We start from the raw sequence: 13,269 nt of genomic DNA, 5'->3' as shown, positions 1-13,269 counted from the left end.
CTAAACCTGTTCCTCCAGGTCTGCATTACCCACCCTAGGGAAAAGACCTTGTCTATTTACCCTATCCATGCCCCTAATTGTTTTTTAACTTCTTTAAGGTCACCCCTCAGTCTCCGACGCTCCAGGGAAAACAGCCCCAGCCTGTTCAGCCTCTCCCTATAGCTCAGATCCTCCAACCCTGGCAACATCCTTGTAAATCTTTTCTGAACCCTTTCAAGTTTCACAACATCTTTCCGATAGGAAGGAGACCAGAATTGCACGCAATATTACAAAAGTGGCCTAACAAACATTCTGTGCAGCCGCAACATGATCTCCCAAGTTTGGGACGAAGTACAGTGCATCAAAGTTTGCAGATGATACTAACGTGAGTGGTAGAGCCAAGTGTGCAGAAGCCATTGAAGGTCTTCAGAGGGATATCAATAAGTGAGTGGGCAAAGGTCTGACAGATGGAGTACAATGTTGGTAAATGTGTTTTCATCCATTTTGGTAGGGATAACCACAAAATAGATTGGTTGTAGATGCAGTAGGAAATAAAGAAGGCAAATGGAATATGGTCCTTCATTGCTAAAGGGATGGAGTTTAAAAGCAGGGAAGATCATGTCTCACCAAGTTGATTGAGGTGGTGAGAAAGATGATCGAGAGCAGAGGAATGGATGTTAGATTAGATTCCTTACAATGTGAAAACAGGCCCTTCGGCCCAACCAGTCCACACCGACCCTCTGAAGAGTAACCCACCCAGACCCATTTCCCTCTGACTAATGCACCTAACGCTTTGGATAATTTAGCATGGCCAATTCACCTGACCAGCACATCTTTGGACTGTGGGAGGAAACCGGAGCACCCAGAGGAAACCCACGCAGACACGGGGAGAACGTGCAAACTCCACACAGACAGTTGCCTGAGGCTTGAATCGAACCTGGGACCCTGGTGCTGTGAGGCAGCAGTGCTAACCACTGAGCCACCGTACCGCCTCTACTTTAGCAAGAAATTTGACTGGCTAACTTGCAGTGAGCTGGTAAGACGGATCATTCAGAGAAGACAGTAACAGTAGAAGGATGTTTTTCTGATTGGAGATCTGTGACCAGTGGTATTCTACAGGGACCAGTGGTGGGAGCAAACTACTGCACATGCTGGCATCTAGACTGAAAGCAACAAATGCTGGAGATCGCAGTGGTTCAGGCAGCATCCAAGGAGAGAGAGCAAGCTAACGTTTCGAGTCTAGGTCTTAATCAGAAATGGTTCACAATGTGAAGGTGTTGAACTCAGTATTAAGTCCCAGAAGGCTGTAAAGTGCTTAGTCTGAAGATGACTTGTTGTTCCTCCAGTTTATGCTGTTCACTGGAACACTGCAGCTTGCCAAGGACAAATGTGGCCTGCGAACAGGACGCTGTGTTAAAATGGCTGCAGGAAGGTCAGGGTCCTGCTTGCACACAGACTGGACATGTTATGCAAAGAGGTCACCCAGTCTGCGTCGGTTTCTGCAATGTAGAGGAGGCCGCGTTGGGTGCAGCACATACAGAAGACAGGATTGGAGGCGGTACAGGTGAAAGGCTGCATCATCTGGAAAGGCCTGTTTAGACCCTTGGACGATGAGCGGGGAATAGGTGAAGCAGCAGGTGATGCACCTTCTGTGGTTACATGGGAAGTTGCCAAGGAGCGGGGGTTGGTGGTGGTTGTGAAAAGGAGTAGGGTGTCACGGAGGGAACGATCGCTGTGAAATACAGATGGGGGAATGAGGGAAATGGACGGGGATTGTCCCGGAGCAAACTGTGGCTGACAGGGCTGTCGACCACATCCGACTTATTGCCCGTGCTTCTGCCTTTGTCCCTTGCTGTCACTCACAACAGCTTGATTGGTTCCCTTCGTCCTCACTTTTCATCCCACTAGCATCCGCATTGAACAAACTCCAGCAGAAGGCCCACTACCAATCAGATTTTGACTGAGGTGTGACCTCACAGAGGTGTGTAACAGCAGGAGTGGCCTAGATAATGTAGATAGCAAACAGCTTTTCCCCCATGATAGGGGCATCTAAAACTATAGGGCATGGGTTTAAGGTGAGAGGGAGAGATACACAGTAGGGTCCAGAGGGGCAGTTTTGTTTTCAAAGAGAGGGTGGTGACTGTCTGAAATGGGTTACTCGAGGTAGTGTTGGAGAGGGTACAGTTTTTTGATTTAAGAAACATTTGGACAGCGACATGGGTGAGATAGGTACAGAAGGATGTGGACCAAACGCAGGCAAATGGGGCTAGATTAATTGTAGCTGGAAATGTGTTGCTGGAAAAGCGCAGCAGGTCAGACAGCATCCAGGGAACAGGAGAATCGACGTTTCGGGCATAAGCCCTTCTTCAGGAATGAGGAAAGTTTGTCCAGCAGGCTAAGATAAAAGGTAGGGAGGAGGGACTTGGGGGAGGGGCGTCGGAAATGTGATAGGTGGAAAGAGGTCAAGGTGAGGGTGATAGGTCAGACTGGGGTGGGGGCGGAGAGGTCGGGAAAAGGATCTCAGGTTAGGAAGGCGGTGCTGAATTTGATGGATTTGACTGAGACAGGGTGGGGGGAGGGGAAATGAGGAAACTGGTGAAATCCGAGCTCTCTTCCTCTAGATTAATTGTATTAAAATGGGGTCTCGTGGGCAAGTTGGCTGGAAGGACCTGTTTCCATGCTGTCGACCTCTATGACTGGCTACGTCGTGGGAGACAGAGGATAGTGCTGGAAGGATGCATTTTGGAATGGAGGATTGTGACTGGTGGTGTTCCACAGGGATCAGTGGTTGGACCTCTGCTGTGCATGGTCGACACAAATGATTTCGAGGAAAATGACTTGGATGTTTCAGAAATGGCTTGGACGCAGTCATAAGTGGATGGGTTAGTAAGTTTGCAGATGACACTAAGGTCGGTGGAGTAGTGGACAGGGTGGAAGAATGTTGCAGGCAGTAGGTAGACTTGGATAAACTGCAGAACTGGGCTGAGAGGTGCCAAATGGAGTTCAATGCAACTAAATGTGAGATGCTTCACTTTGAGGAGAATAACAGGAAGGTAGAGTACTGGGTCAATGGAAAGATTCTTGGTAGTATGGATGTTCAGAAGGATCTTGGCGTCCATGCACATAGATCCCTGAAAGTTGCCACCCAGGTGGATAGTGCTGTTAAGAAGGCATACGGTGTGTTAGGTTTCATTGGTAGAGGGATGGAGTTCCAGAGCCATGATGTCATGCTGCAACTGTATGAAAACGCTACTGCGGCCTCACTTGGAGTATTGTGTACAGTTCTGGTCGCCCCAATACAGGAAGGATGTGGAAGCATTGAAAAAGGTGCAGAGGAGATTTACCAGGATGTTGCCTGGTCTGAAGCAAAAACCTTATGAGGAAAAGCTGAGGGACTTGGGTCTGTTCTGTTCTCATTGGAAAGAAGAAGGCTAAGAGGCGATTTAATAAAGACGTACAAGATGATCACAGGATTAGATAGGGTGGACAGTGAGAGTCTTTTCCTTGGGATGATGACATCTGCTTGTACGAGGGGGCATAACTACAAATTGAGGGGTGAGACATTTAAGACAGATGTCAGAGGCAGGTTCTTTACGCAGAGAGTGGTAAGGGTGTGGAATGCCCTACCTGCCAATGTCGTTAACTCAGCCACATTAGGGGCATTTAAACAGTCCTTGGATAAGCCCGTGGATGATGATGGGATGGTGTTGGGGGATGGGCTTAGATTAGTTCACAGGTCAGCGCAACATCAAAGGCCAAAGGACCTGTTCTGCACTGTATTGATCTATGTAAAACATAACTGGTCTAATTAGTAAATTTGCGTAAGATACAAAGATTGGTGGAGTTGCGGATAGCGTGGAGGATTGTCAAAGGACACAGTGGAATACAGATCAGTTACAGATACAGAGCATAGGCAGAAAAATGGCAGATGGAGTTTAATCTGGATAGATGTGAGGTGATGCATTTTGGAATGTCAAGTACAGATGGAAATTACACAGTGAATGGCAGAACCTTTCGGAGTGTTGATATGAAGAGGGATCTGGGTGTGTAGGTCCACAGATCCCTCTTCATGTCAACAGATCAGTGAAGGTGGCATCACCGGTAGATAAGGTCATAAAAAAGGCTGATGACATGCTTGCCTTCATTGGAAGGAGCATTAAGTATAAGGATAGCAAGTTATGCTGCAGCTTTACAGAACTTTAGTGAGGCCACACTTGAAATATTGCATTCAGTTCTGGTCACCACATTACAGGAATGATACGGATGCTTTTGTGAGTGTACAGAAAAGGTTTACCAGGATATTGCCTGGTTTGGGGGATTTTAGCTCTTGAGTAAGGTTGGATAGACTGGGTTTGTTTTCACTAAAATGCAGGATGTTGAGGGGTGACCTAATGGAAGTGGATAAGATTGTGAATGGCATGGATATAGTGACAAGCATGAGGCTTTTTCCCAGGGTGGAGGGGTCAGTTTCTAAGGGACACAGGTTCAAGGTGCGTTGGGGGGGGAAGTTTAAAAGAGATGTGCAAGACAAGTCTTTCACACAAAGGGTGGTGTGTACCTGGGACGCACTACCCGATGAAGTGGGAGCAGACACAATCACAACATTCAAGAAGCTCTTGGACGAATACATGAATAGGAAGGGAGTAGAGAGATAAACATCCTGTAAGTGAAGGCAGTTAGAGTATGGAAAAGCAAAATGTAGCTCTGCCATTCATCACGATCCTGGCTGAGTGACCAACTCAATAGCCTAATTCTGCAATCTCCTCATAAGCTTTGGTCCCATTTGCCCCAAATGCTCTATCTAGCCGCCCCTTGAATATATTCAATGTTTTGGCATCAACTGCTTCCTGCAGCAATGAATTCCACAGGCTCACCGCTCTTTGAGTGAAGAAATGTCTCCTCGTGTCTGTCCTAAATGATCCACCCCAAATCCTCAGACTGTGACCCCTGATTCTTGCGGACCATCAGGGAACCCCCCACACCTCCACCGCTGCTGCCGCAGGTAAATTTTTGAGATTCCCCCTCATTCATTTGAACCCCAGCAAAAACAATCCTAACCTCATTAATCTCTCCTCATGCATTCGTCCCACAGTCCCGGATTCAACCTGGTAAATCTTCACTGCGCTCCCTCAAGAGCAACAGTATCTTTCCTTTGAAAAGGAGACCAAAACTGGGCAAAATATTCTAGGTGTGGGTTCTCCAAGGCCCTGTGTATTTGCAAAAACACATCCCTGCTCCTGTACTTGAAACCTGTCACAGTGAAGGCCAACATTTCAGTAAAGCGTTTGATCAGGTTCCCCATGCTAGGCTCGTGCAGAAACTATGGAGGTGTGGGATTGAGGGTGATTTAGTGGTTTGGAACAGAAATTAACTTGCTGTAAGAAGACAGAGGTTGGTGGTTAATGGGAAATGTTCATCCAGGAGTTCAGTTAGTGGTGGTGTAGTGCAAGGATCTGTTTTGTGGCCACTGCTGTTTGTCATTTTATAAATGACCTGAACAAGAGCATAGAAGGCTGGGTTAGTAAATTTGTGGATGACACTGAGGTTGGTAGAGTTGTAGATAATGAGGAAAGATGGTGCAGATTACAGAGGGACAGAGATAAGCTGCAGAGCTGGGCTGAGAGGCGGCAAATGGAGTTTAATGTGGAAAAGTGTGAGGTGATTCATTTTGGAAGGAGCAACAGGGATGAAGAGTACTGGGTTAATGGTGAGATTCTTGTTAGTGTGGGAGAGACTGATGTATGAGGAAAGATTGATGAGGCGAGGATTGTTTTTGCTGGGGTTCAAACAAATAAGGGGTTCTCAAAAACCTATTAAATTCTAACAGGACTCGACAGGTTACCTTGTGGCAGTGGTGTGATGGAGGGATGGGGAGGGACGCAGTTGGGTGGTTCCCGATGGTCTGCAAGAGCTAGGGGTCACATAGAACATAGAAGAATACAGCGCAGTACAGGCCCTTCCGTCCTCGATGTTGCGCCGATCCAAGCCCACCTAACCTACACTAGCCCACTATCCTCCATATGCCTATCCAATGCCCGCTTAAATGCCCATAATGAGGGAAAGTCCACCACTGCTACTGGCAGGGCATTCCATGAACTCACGACTCGCTGAGTAAAGAACCTACCCCTAACATCTGTCCTATACCTACCCCCCCCTTAATTTAAAGCTATGCCCCCTTGTAATAGCTGACTCCATACGTGGAAAAAGATTCTCACTGTCGACCCTATCTAAACCCTAATCATCTTGTACACCTCTATCAAGTCACCCCTAAACCTTCTTTTCTCCAATGAAAACAACCCCAAGTGCCTCAGCCTTTCCTCATACGATCTTTCTACCATCCTGGTAAACCTCCTCTGCACCCGTTCCAGTGCTTCCACATCCTTCCTACAGTATGGCGACCAAAACTGCACACAATACTCCAGATGCGGCCGCACCAGAGTCTTATACAACTGCAACATGACCTCAGGACTCCGGAACTCAATTCCTCTACCAATAAAAGCCAGTACGCCATATACCTTCTTCACCGCACTATTCACCTGGGTGGCAACTTTCAAAGATCTGTGTACATGGACACCAAGATCTCTGTGCTCATCCACACTACCAAGTATCCGACCATTAGCCCAGTACCCCATCTTTTTGTTACTCTTACCAAAGTGAATCACCTCACACTTAGCTACATTGAACTCCATTTGCCACCTTTCTGCCCAGTTCTGCAGCTTATCTATATCCCGCTGTAACCTGCCACATCCTTCCTCACTGTCTACAACTCCTCCGACTTTCGTATCATCCACAAACTTGCTCACCCAACCTTCTAACCCCTCCTCCAGGTCATTTATAAAAATGACAAACAGCAATGGTCCCAAAACAGATCCTTGCGGAACACCGCTAGTGATGGCACTCCAAGATGAACCTTTGCCATCAACTACTACCCTCTGTCTTCTTCCAGCCAGCCAACTCCTAATCCAAACCTCCAACTCACCCTCAATGCCATACCTCCATATTTTTTGCAGTAGTCTACCATGGGGAACCTTATCAAACACCTTACTAAAATCCATATACACCACATCTACCGCTTTCCCCTCGTCCACCTCCTTAGTCACCTTCTCAAAGAATTCAATAAGGTTTGTGAGGCACGACCTGCCCTTCACAAAACCATGCTGACTATCCTTGATCACATTATTCCTATCCAGATGTTCATAAATCCTATCCCTTACAATTCTCTCTAAGACTTTGCCCACAACAGAAGTGAGATTCACCGGCCTATAGTTACTAGGGTTATCCCTACTCCCCTTCTTGAACAAGGGAACCACATTTGCTAGCCTCCAATCTTCTGGCACTACTCCTGTAGACAACGAGGACATAAAAATCAAGGCCAATGGCTCTGCAATCTCCTCCCTTGCTTCCCAGAGAATCCTAGGATAAATGCCATCAGGCTCAGGGGACTTATCTATTTTCACCCTTTCCAGAATTTCCAACACCTCTTCTCTACATACCTCAAAGCCATCCATTCTACTTAATTGTGACTCAGTATTCACATTGACAACAATGTCTTGTTCCTGATTGAATACTGACGAAAAGTATTCATTCAGTGTCTCCCCAATCTCTTCAGCCTCCACACGCAACTTCCCACTACTATCCTTGACTGGACCTATTCCTACCCTAGTCATTCTTTTATTCCTGACATACCTATAGAAAGCCTTAGGGTTTTCCCTAATCCTACCAACTAAGGCCCTTTCATGTCCCCTCCTTGCTGCTCTTAGCTCTCTCTTCAGGTCCTTCCTGGCTACCTTATAACTCTCAATCGCCCCAATTGAACCTTCACGCCTCATCTTTACATAGGCCGCCCTCTTCCATTTAACAAGGGATTCCAATTCCTTATTAAACCACGGCTCCCTCACACAACCCTTTCCTCCCCACACTCTGGGGATTCAGGGTGGATCCTTTAGGACAGACACGAGGAGACATTTCTTCACCCAAAGAGCGGTGAGCCTGTGGAATTCATTGCTACAGGAGGTAGTTGATGCCAAAACATTGAATATATTCAAGGGCTGGCTAGATAGAGCATTTGGGGCAAATGGGACCAAAGGTTATGGGGACAATGCAGAATTAGGCTATTGAGTTGGTGTCCATGTGCATCAATCCCTCAAAGTTGCCACCCAGGTTGATCGGGTTGTTTAGAAGGCGTACGGTATGTTAGGTTTTATTGGTAGCGAGATTGAGTTTCAGAGCCGTGAGGTCATGTTGCAGCTCTTCAGAACTCTGGTGCAGCCGCATTTGGAGTACAACGTACAGTTCTGGTCACTGCATGGAAGAATGTGGATGCATTGGAAAGGGTACAGATTTACCAGGATGTTGCCTGGTATGGAGGGAAGGTCTTATGAGGAGAGGCTGAGGGGCTTTAGGCTGTTTTCGTTGGAGAGAACAGGGTTAAGATGTGACTTAACAGAGACACATAAGATAATCAGAGGGTTAGACAGGGTGGTGATGGCTAACACCAAGGGATTTCGCTTTAATTTGAGGGGTGATAGATATAGGACAGATGTCCGAAGTAGGTTCTTTACTCAGAGTAGTAAGGGCATGGAACGCACAGCCTGCAACAATAGTCGACTTCCCAGCTTTAAAGGCATTTAAATGGTCATTGGATAAACATATGGATGATAATGGAATAGTGCAGATTAGATGGGCTTCAGATTGGTTTCACATGTCGGCGCAACATTGAATACCGAAGGACCTGTACTGCACTGTAATGTTCTATGTTAACATATCATTTGCCTTCTTGACTGTCTACTGCACCTGCATACCTTCCTTCAGTGACTGGTACATAAGGGCACCCGCGTCCTGCTGCACACTCCCCTCTCCCAATTTACAGGCATTTGGGGAGTAATCTACCTTCGAGGAGCTATCAGACCTTTTAGTATTCTCTCAATTTCATCCTTTGTGGGACACATGAGGGGTTTAGTTTTCTTCTCCTCCTCTGAATTCATAAGCTTCTGACAACAGGTCAGAGGCGAGTAATCCTGCTGTGTGACACTTCCCCCCTGATTCTCCAAAGCTGGTCTGTCATCTACAAAGCACAAGTAAGAGGTTTGGTAGAATACTCCTCACTTGCCTGGGAGTGTGCAGCTTCGATGATACCCATGAAGCTTGATTCACACCTTATCCACTGCCTTAAATCATTGTGATTGTTATGGTAGTCAGCACATCACTCTGTGTTGTCTAAAAGGTGCACTGCTGCAATTCGTCAAGGCTCCACATTAGCAGTTTTCAAACCTTTGACGTGAAGTACTACATTGGCATAGTAAGGACAGCAGATACACAGGTCATCATAACCTGCTAGTTCCTCTCCAAAACACTCACCATCTGACTTGTGTTATGAAGTTGAAAGATTGTGGCAGCACACGTGTCTGAGACTAATTGACATGTGCAGAGTGTGCTGAGAATGTAACCATTAGCTTGGGATTGTGTTTTGATGTTAAGGCAACCGGATTTGAATTTAACCAATTGAATTAAATGCCCAGAATACCAAAAAATCAATTGAATTTGGATTTTATTGTACTGACAGCATCGGACCAATGCAAGGGTACAATGTTGGGTTGTAAAAACGAAGATTAGTCAGAGCCAACTGCCACCCGAAGAAATAAACATCTTGCTCTCAAAATAAATCTCTTGGAAGGCATAATCTATTAAAGGTATCAAGAAATTGTATACAAAGGCATTCGCAGAAAAACCTAAGACAATGACCCAGGGAGAAGACAGTAGAATTGAAAGGACAGAATGAAGACAATATAAGAGAGTGTATGGACTTTGAGAGATTAAGTTGATTTAATGTTTAATAATTGTATAATTGGAGCAGCATTCCCAAAGAATTGGGGCCAGGTAGTGATTAGTTCACAAAAATGGGGCTCGGATTTGTTAATAGCTTCTGTTTAGTGCTCACTGTTAGAGTTAGGAAAATAAATAGTGTATTTTTTTTGAACAGTGGAAATCAGGGATTTTCTTTCACTCACTCACACTTTTACAAGATTACAAGGCGAGGCGAACTTTTCTGTGATGTTACTTTGAACTAGCAGAGGGGTTCAACCTCTATATCGTGATACTTGGAAGTAAATCACTGATCCTTCACTGTGGGTGGCTCAAAATCCTCTGATCCCACAGTATTGTTGGTGTGTAACAGTTCGAGAAAGCAGCTCACAACCACCTTGCTAACAGCAAATAGGAAAGGGTCATAAATGCCAGCCCAGCCAACAGTACCGACATCTTGTAAATGAAAAAAAGAGATGATGACAGTGGTTGTGATGGAAAAGTTTGAGTTTAGTTTTTGTTTAACAATCTGATATCCTTGATTTTGCAGGCTGAGGCTGGCTGGTTTAGCCAGCGATGTAGGAAGATAAATCACTCAAAGAGTTCTCTTTCCTTCCTTGTTCCCTCATTTCTGCAGTTCACCTTCTCTGAAGATGGTAAGTAAAATGCAAAAAAATCACCATGGGCTAGAGGGCAATACCGAATAGTTAGTTATATCTCTCTGTACAGAGCTTGTCCGTTGACTTCACCGCCTCCAAGTCACATGATGGAAGCCAACCATAACCTGACTTTGACTTGCAAATCAGGTGGAGACTGTCACTGTTGAGTTGGATCAAGTAAGCACCGTGTGGTGGAGCAGTAACAATCCACAAGGAATTGTATTGTGTGGGTGATATATCTCATATTGGAAAGGCTGGATACCAAAATATGAGGAGGCATCCCTTTCACTTGTTGCCCTGTGATCTCAGAATCGTGGAAGTGTTATGGATCAGAAGATGACTGTTTGCCCTTTGTGACTGCACTGGCTCTTCTAACCCTAACCTTTACAAAGAATAATACAGCATAGGAACAGCCTTTTTGGCACTCCAAGCCTGTGGTGCCACAATTTGCCTTTGCGTACTAAAACTGTCTTTATTTACAGGATGTGAATACCTCTCTTCCCTTCCTATTCATACATTTGTCCAGGTACCTTTGTCCCCTAGTAATTGACGCCTTCACCCTGGGAAAAAGCCTCATACTTTCCATTCTCTCCATGCCATTCACAATCTTATGAACTTCTATTAGGTCACCCCTCACCTCCTGCATTCTCGTGAAAACCCAGTCTATCCAACCTTTCTTGGTTAAACTCCTCCTGGTCAACCTTTTCTGTACCCTTTCTAAAGCATCCACGTCCTTCTAGTAATTTGACCAGAACTGTACGCAATGTTCAAAGTGTGGCCTAACTAGAGTTCTGTAAAGCTGCAGCATAACTGATCTATCCTTCTACTCAGTGCCTCTTCCAATGAAGGCAATTATGCCAGAAGCCTTTTTTACTCCCTTATTTACCTACTTGTGTTGCCACCTTTAGTGATTTGTGGATCCCTCTTCATATCAATACTCCTAAAGGTTCTGGCATTTGCTGTATAATTTCCACCTGTACTTGACCTTCCTAAGTTCATTACCTCACATTTGTCTGGATTAAACTGTATCCACTTTTTTTCTACCCATGCCTCCAACTGATCTATATCCTGCTGTATCCTCTGACAGTTCTCCACACTAACTGCAACTCCACCAGACTGTGTTTCTTTTACAAACTTACCAGTTAGACCAGCCACGTTTTCTTCTTAGTCATTTATGTAGACCACAAATGGCAGACGTCCCAGCGCTGACCCCGGTGGAATTCATGGTATTCGGCTAATTTTGACAGAATTATGCAAGAAGTTACAAAAACTGGGGGCAAATGTTCGCAGGTGAAGGGATGGCTGAAAAATAGGAAGCCTTGAGAAATGAGATAACGAGAATGCAGAGACAGTACATTCCTGTTCGGGTGAAAGGAAAGGCTGGCACATTTGGGAATGCTGGATGACAAGAGAAATTGAGGTTTTGGTTAAGGAAAAGAAGGAAGCACATGTCTGGTGCAGACAGGAGAGACCGATGAATCCTTACAGAACAAAGGCATTACGGGTACACCTAAGAGGAAAATCAGGAGGGCAGAAAGGGGACATGAGATAGCTTTGGCAAATAGGGTTAAGGCAAACCTCCGAAGGGTTTTTAAAATGGCATTAAGGACAAAAGGGTAACTGGGGAGAGAAGAGGGCCCCTATGTGAGATAGGAGATAGAGGAGATACTAAACAAATATTTTGCATCAGTGTTTACTATGGAGAAGAACATGAAAGATATGGAATGTGGGGAAATAGATGGTGACATCTTGAAAAATGACCATATTACAGAGGAGGAATTGCTGGATGTCTTGAAACACAAAAAGGTGGATAAATGATCAGTTTCTGTGGGAAGCTAGGGAAGTGATTGCTGGCCCCTTTGCTGAGATATTTGTATCATCGATAGTCACAGGTGAGGTGTTGGAAGACCGGAGGTTGGCTAGCATGGTGTCCCTATTTAAGAAAGGTGATAAGGACAAGGCAGGGAATTAATAGACCGATGAGCCTGACGTCAGTGGTGGGCAAGTTGTTGGCGGAATCTGAGGGACAGGATTTACATGTACTTGGAAAGGCAAGGACTGATCAGGGATAGTCAACATGGCTTTGTCCGTAGGGAATCATATCTCACAAACTTGATTGAGTTTTTTGAGCAAGTAACAAATAGGATTCGGTAAAAATAATGACTGCAGATGCTGGAAACCAGATTCTGGATTAGTGGTGCTGGAAGAGCACAGCAATTCAGGCAGCATCCGACAAGCCGCAAAATGATGCTGCCTGAATTGCTGTGCTCTTCCAGCACCACTGATCTAGAAACAAATAGGATTGATGAGGGCAGAGATCCAGAAACAAATAGGATTGATGAGGGCAGAGCTGTAGGTGTGATCTATATGGAGTTCATTAAGGTGTTCGACAAGGTTCCTCATGGGAGACTGGTTAGCAAGGGTAGATCTCCTGGAAGACAGGGAGAACTAGCCATTTGGATACAGAGGGTGGTGGTGGAGGGTTGCTTTTTAGACTGGAGGCCTGTGACCAGTGGTGTGCCACAAGGATCAGTGCTGGGTCCACAACTATTGGTCATTTATATAAATGATTTTGATGTGCTGAGAAATATAGCTAGTAACTTTGCAGATGACACCAAAATTGGAGATATAGTGGACAGCGAAGAAGTTTACCTCAGAGTACAACGGGATCTTGATCAGACAGGCCAGGGAGTGGAGTTTAATCTTGCTAAGTGTGAGTTGCAGCATTTTGGAAAACCAAATCTTAGCAGGACGTTTCCACTTAATGGTAAGGTCCTGAGTAGTGTTGCTGAATTAAGAGACCTTGGAGTGCAGATTCATAGCTCCTTCA

General features: G+C 45.4%; 1 protein-coding gene across 1 annotated transcript in view; it reads left to right on the top strand.

Moving 5' to 3' along the window:
• Window positions 1–13,269, top strand: part of nup155 (nucleoporin 155) — a 206,695-nt gene that overhangs the window by 42,191 nt on the left and 151,235 nt on the right. Inside the window, exon 8 of the mRNA XM_087975422.1 lies at window positions 10,331–10,436. Within this exon, the coding sequence (XP_087831548.1) occupies window positions 10,331–10,436 (106 nt within the window). The remainder of the gene's footprint in view (window positions 1–10,330; window positions 10,437–13,269) is intronic.

Source organism: Chiloscyllium plagiosum, unplaced genomic scaffold (genome assembly GCF_037043375.1).
Source record: "Chiloscyllium plagiosum isolate Xiang-an unplaced genomic scaffold, Cpla_swu_hap1 HiC_scaffold_2, whole genome shotgun sequence".
In the NCBI taxonomy this organism is placed as follows: Eukaryota; Metazoa; Chordata; class Chondrichthyes; order Orectolobiformes; family Hemiscylliidae; genus Chiloscyllium; species Chiloscyllium plagiosum.
The sequence above is the reverse complement of the archived record's forward strand: the minus strand, read 5'-3'. Positions and strand labels throughout refer to the sequence as shown.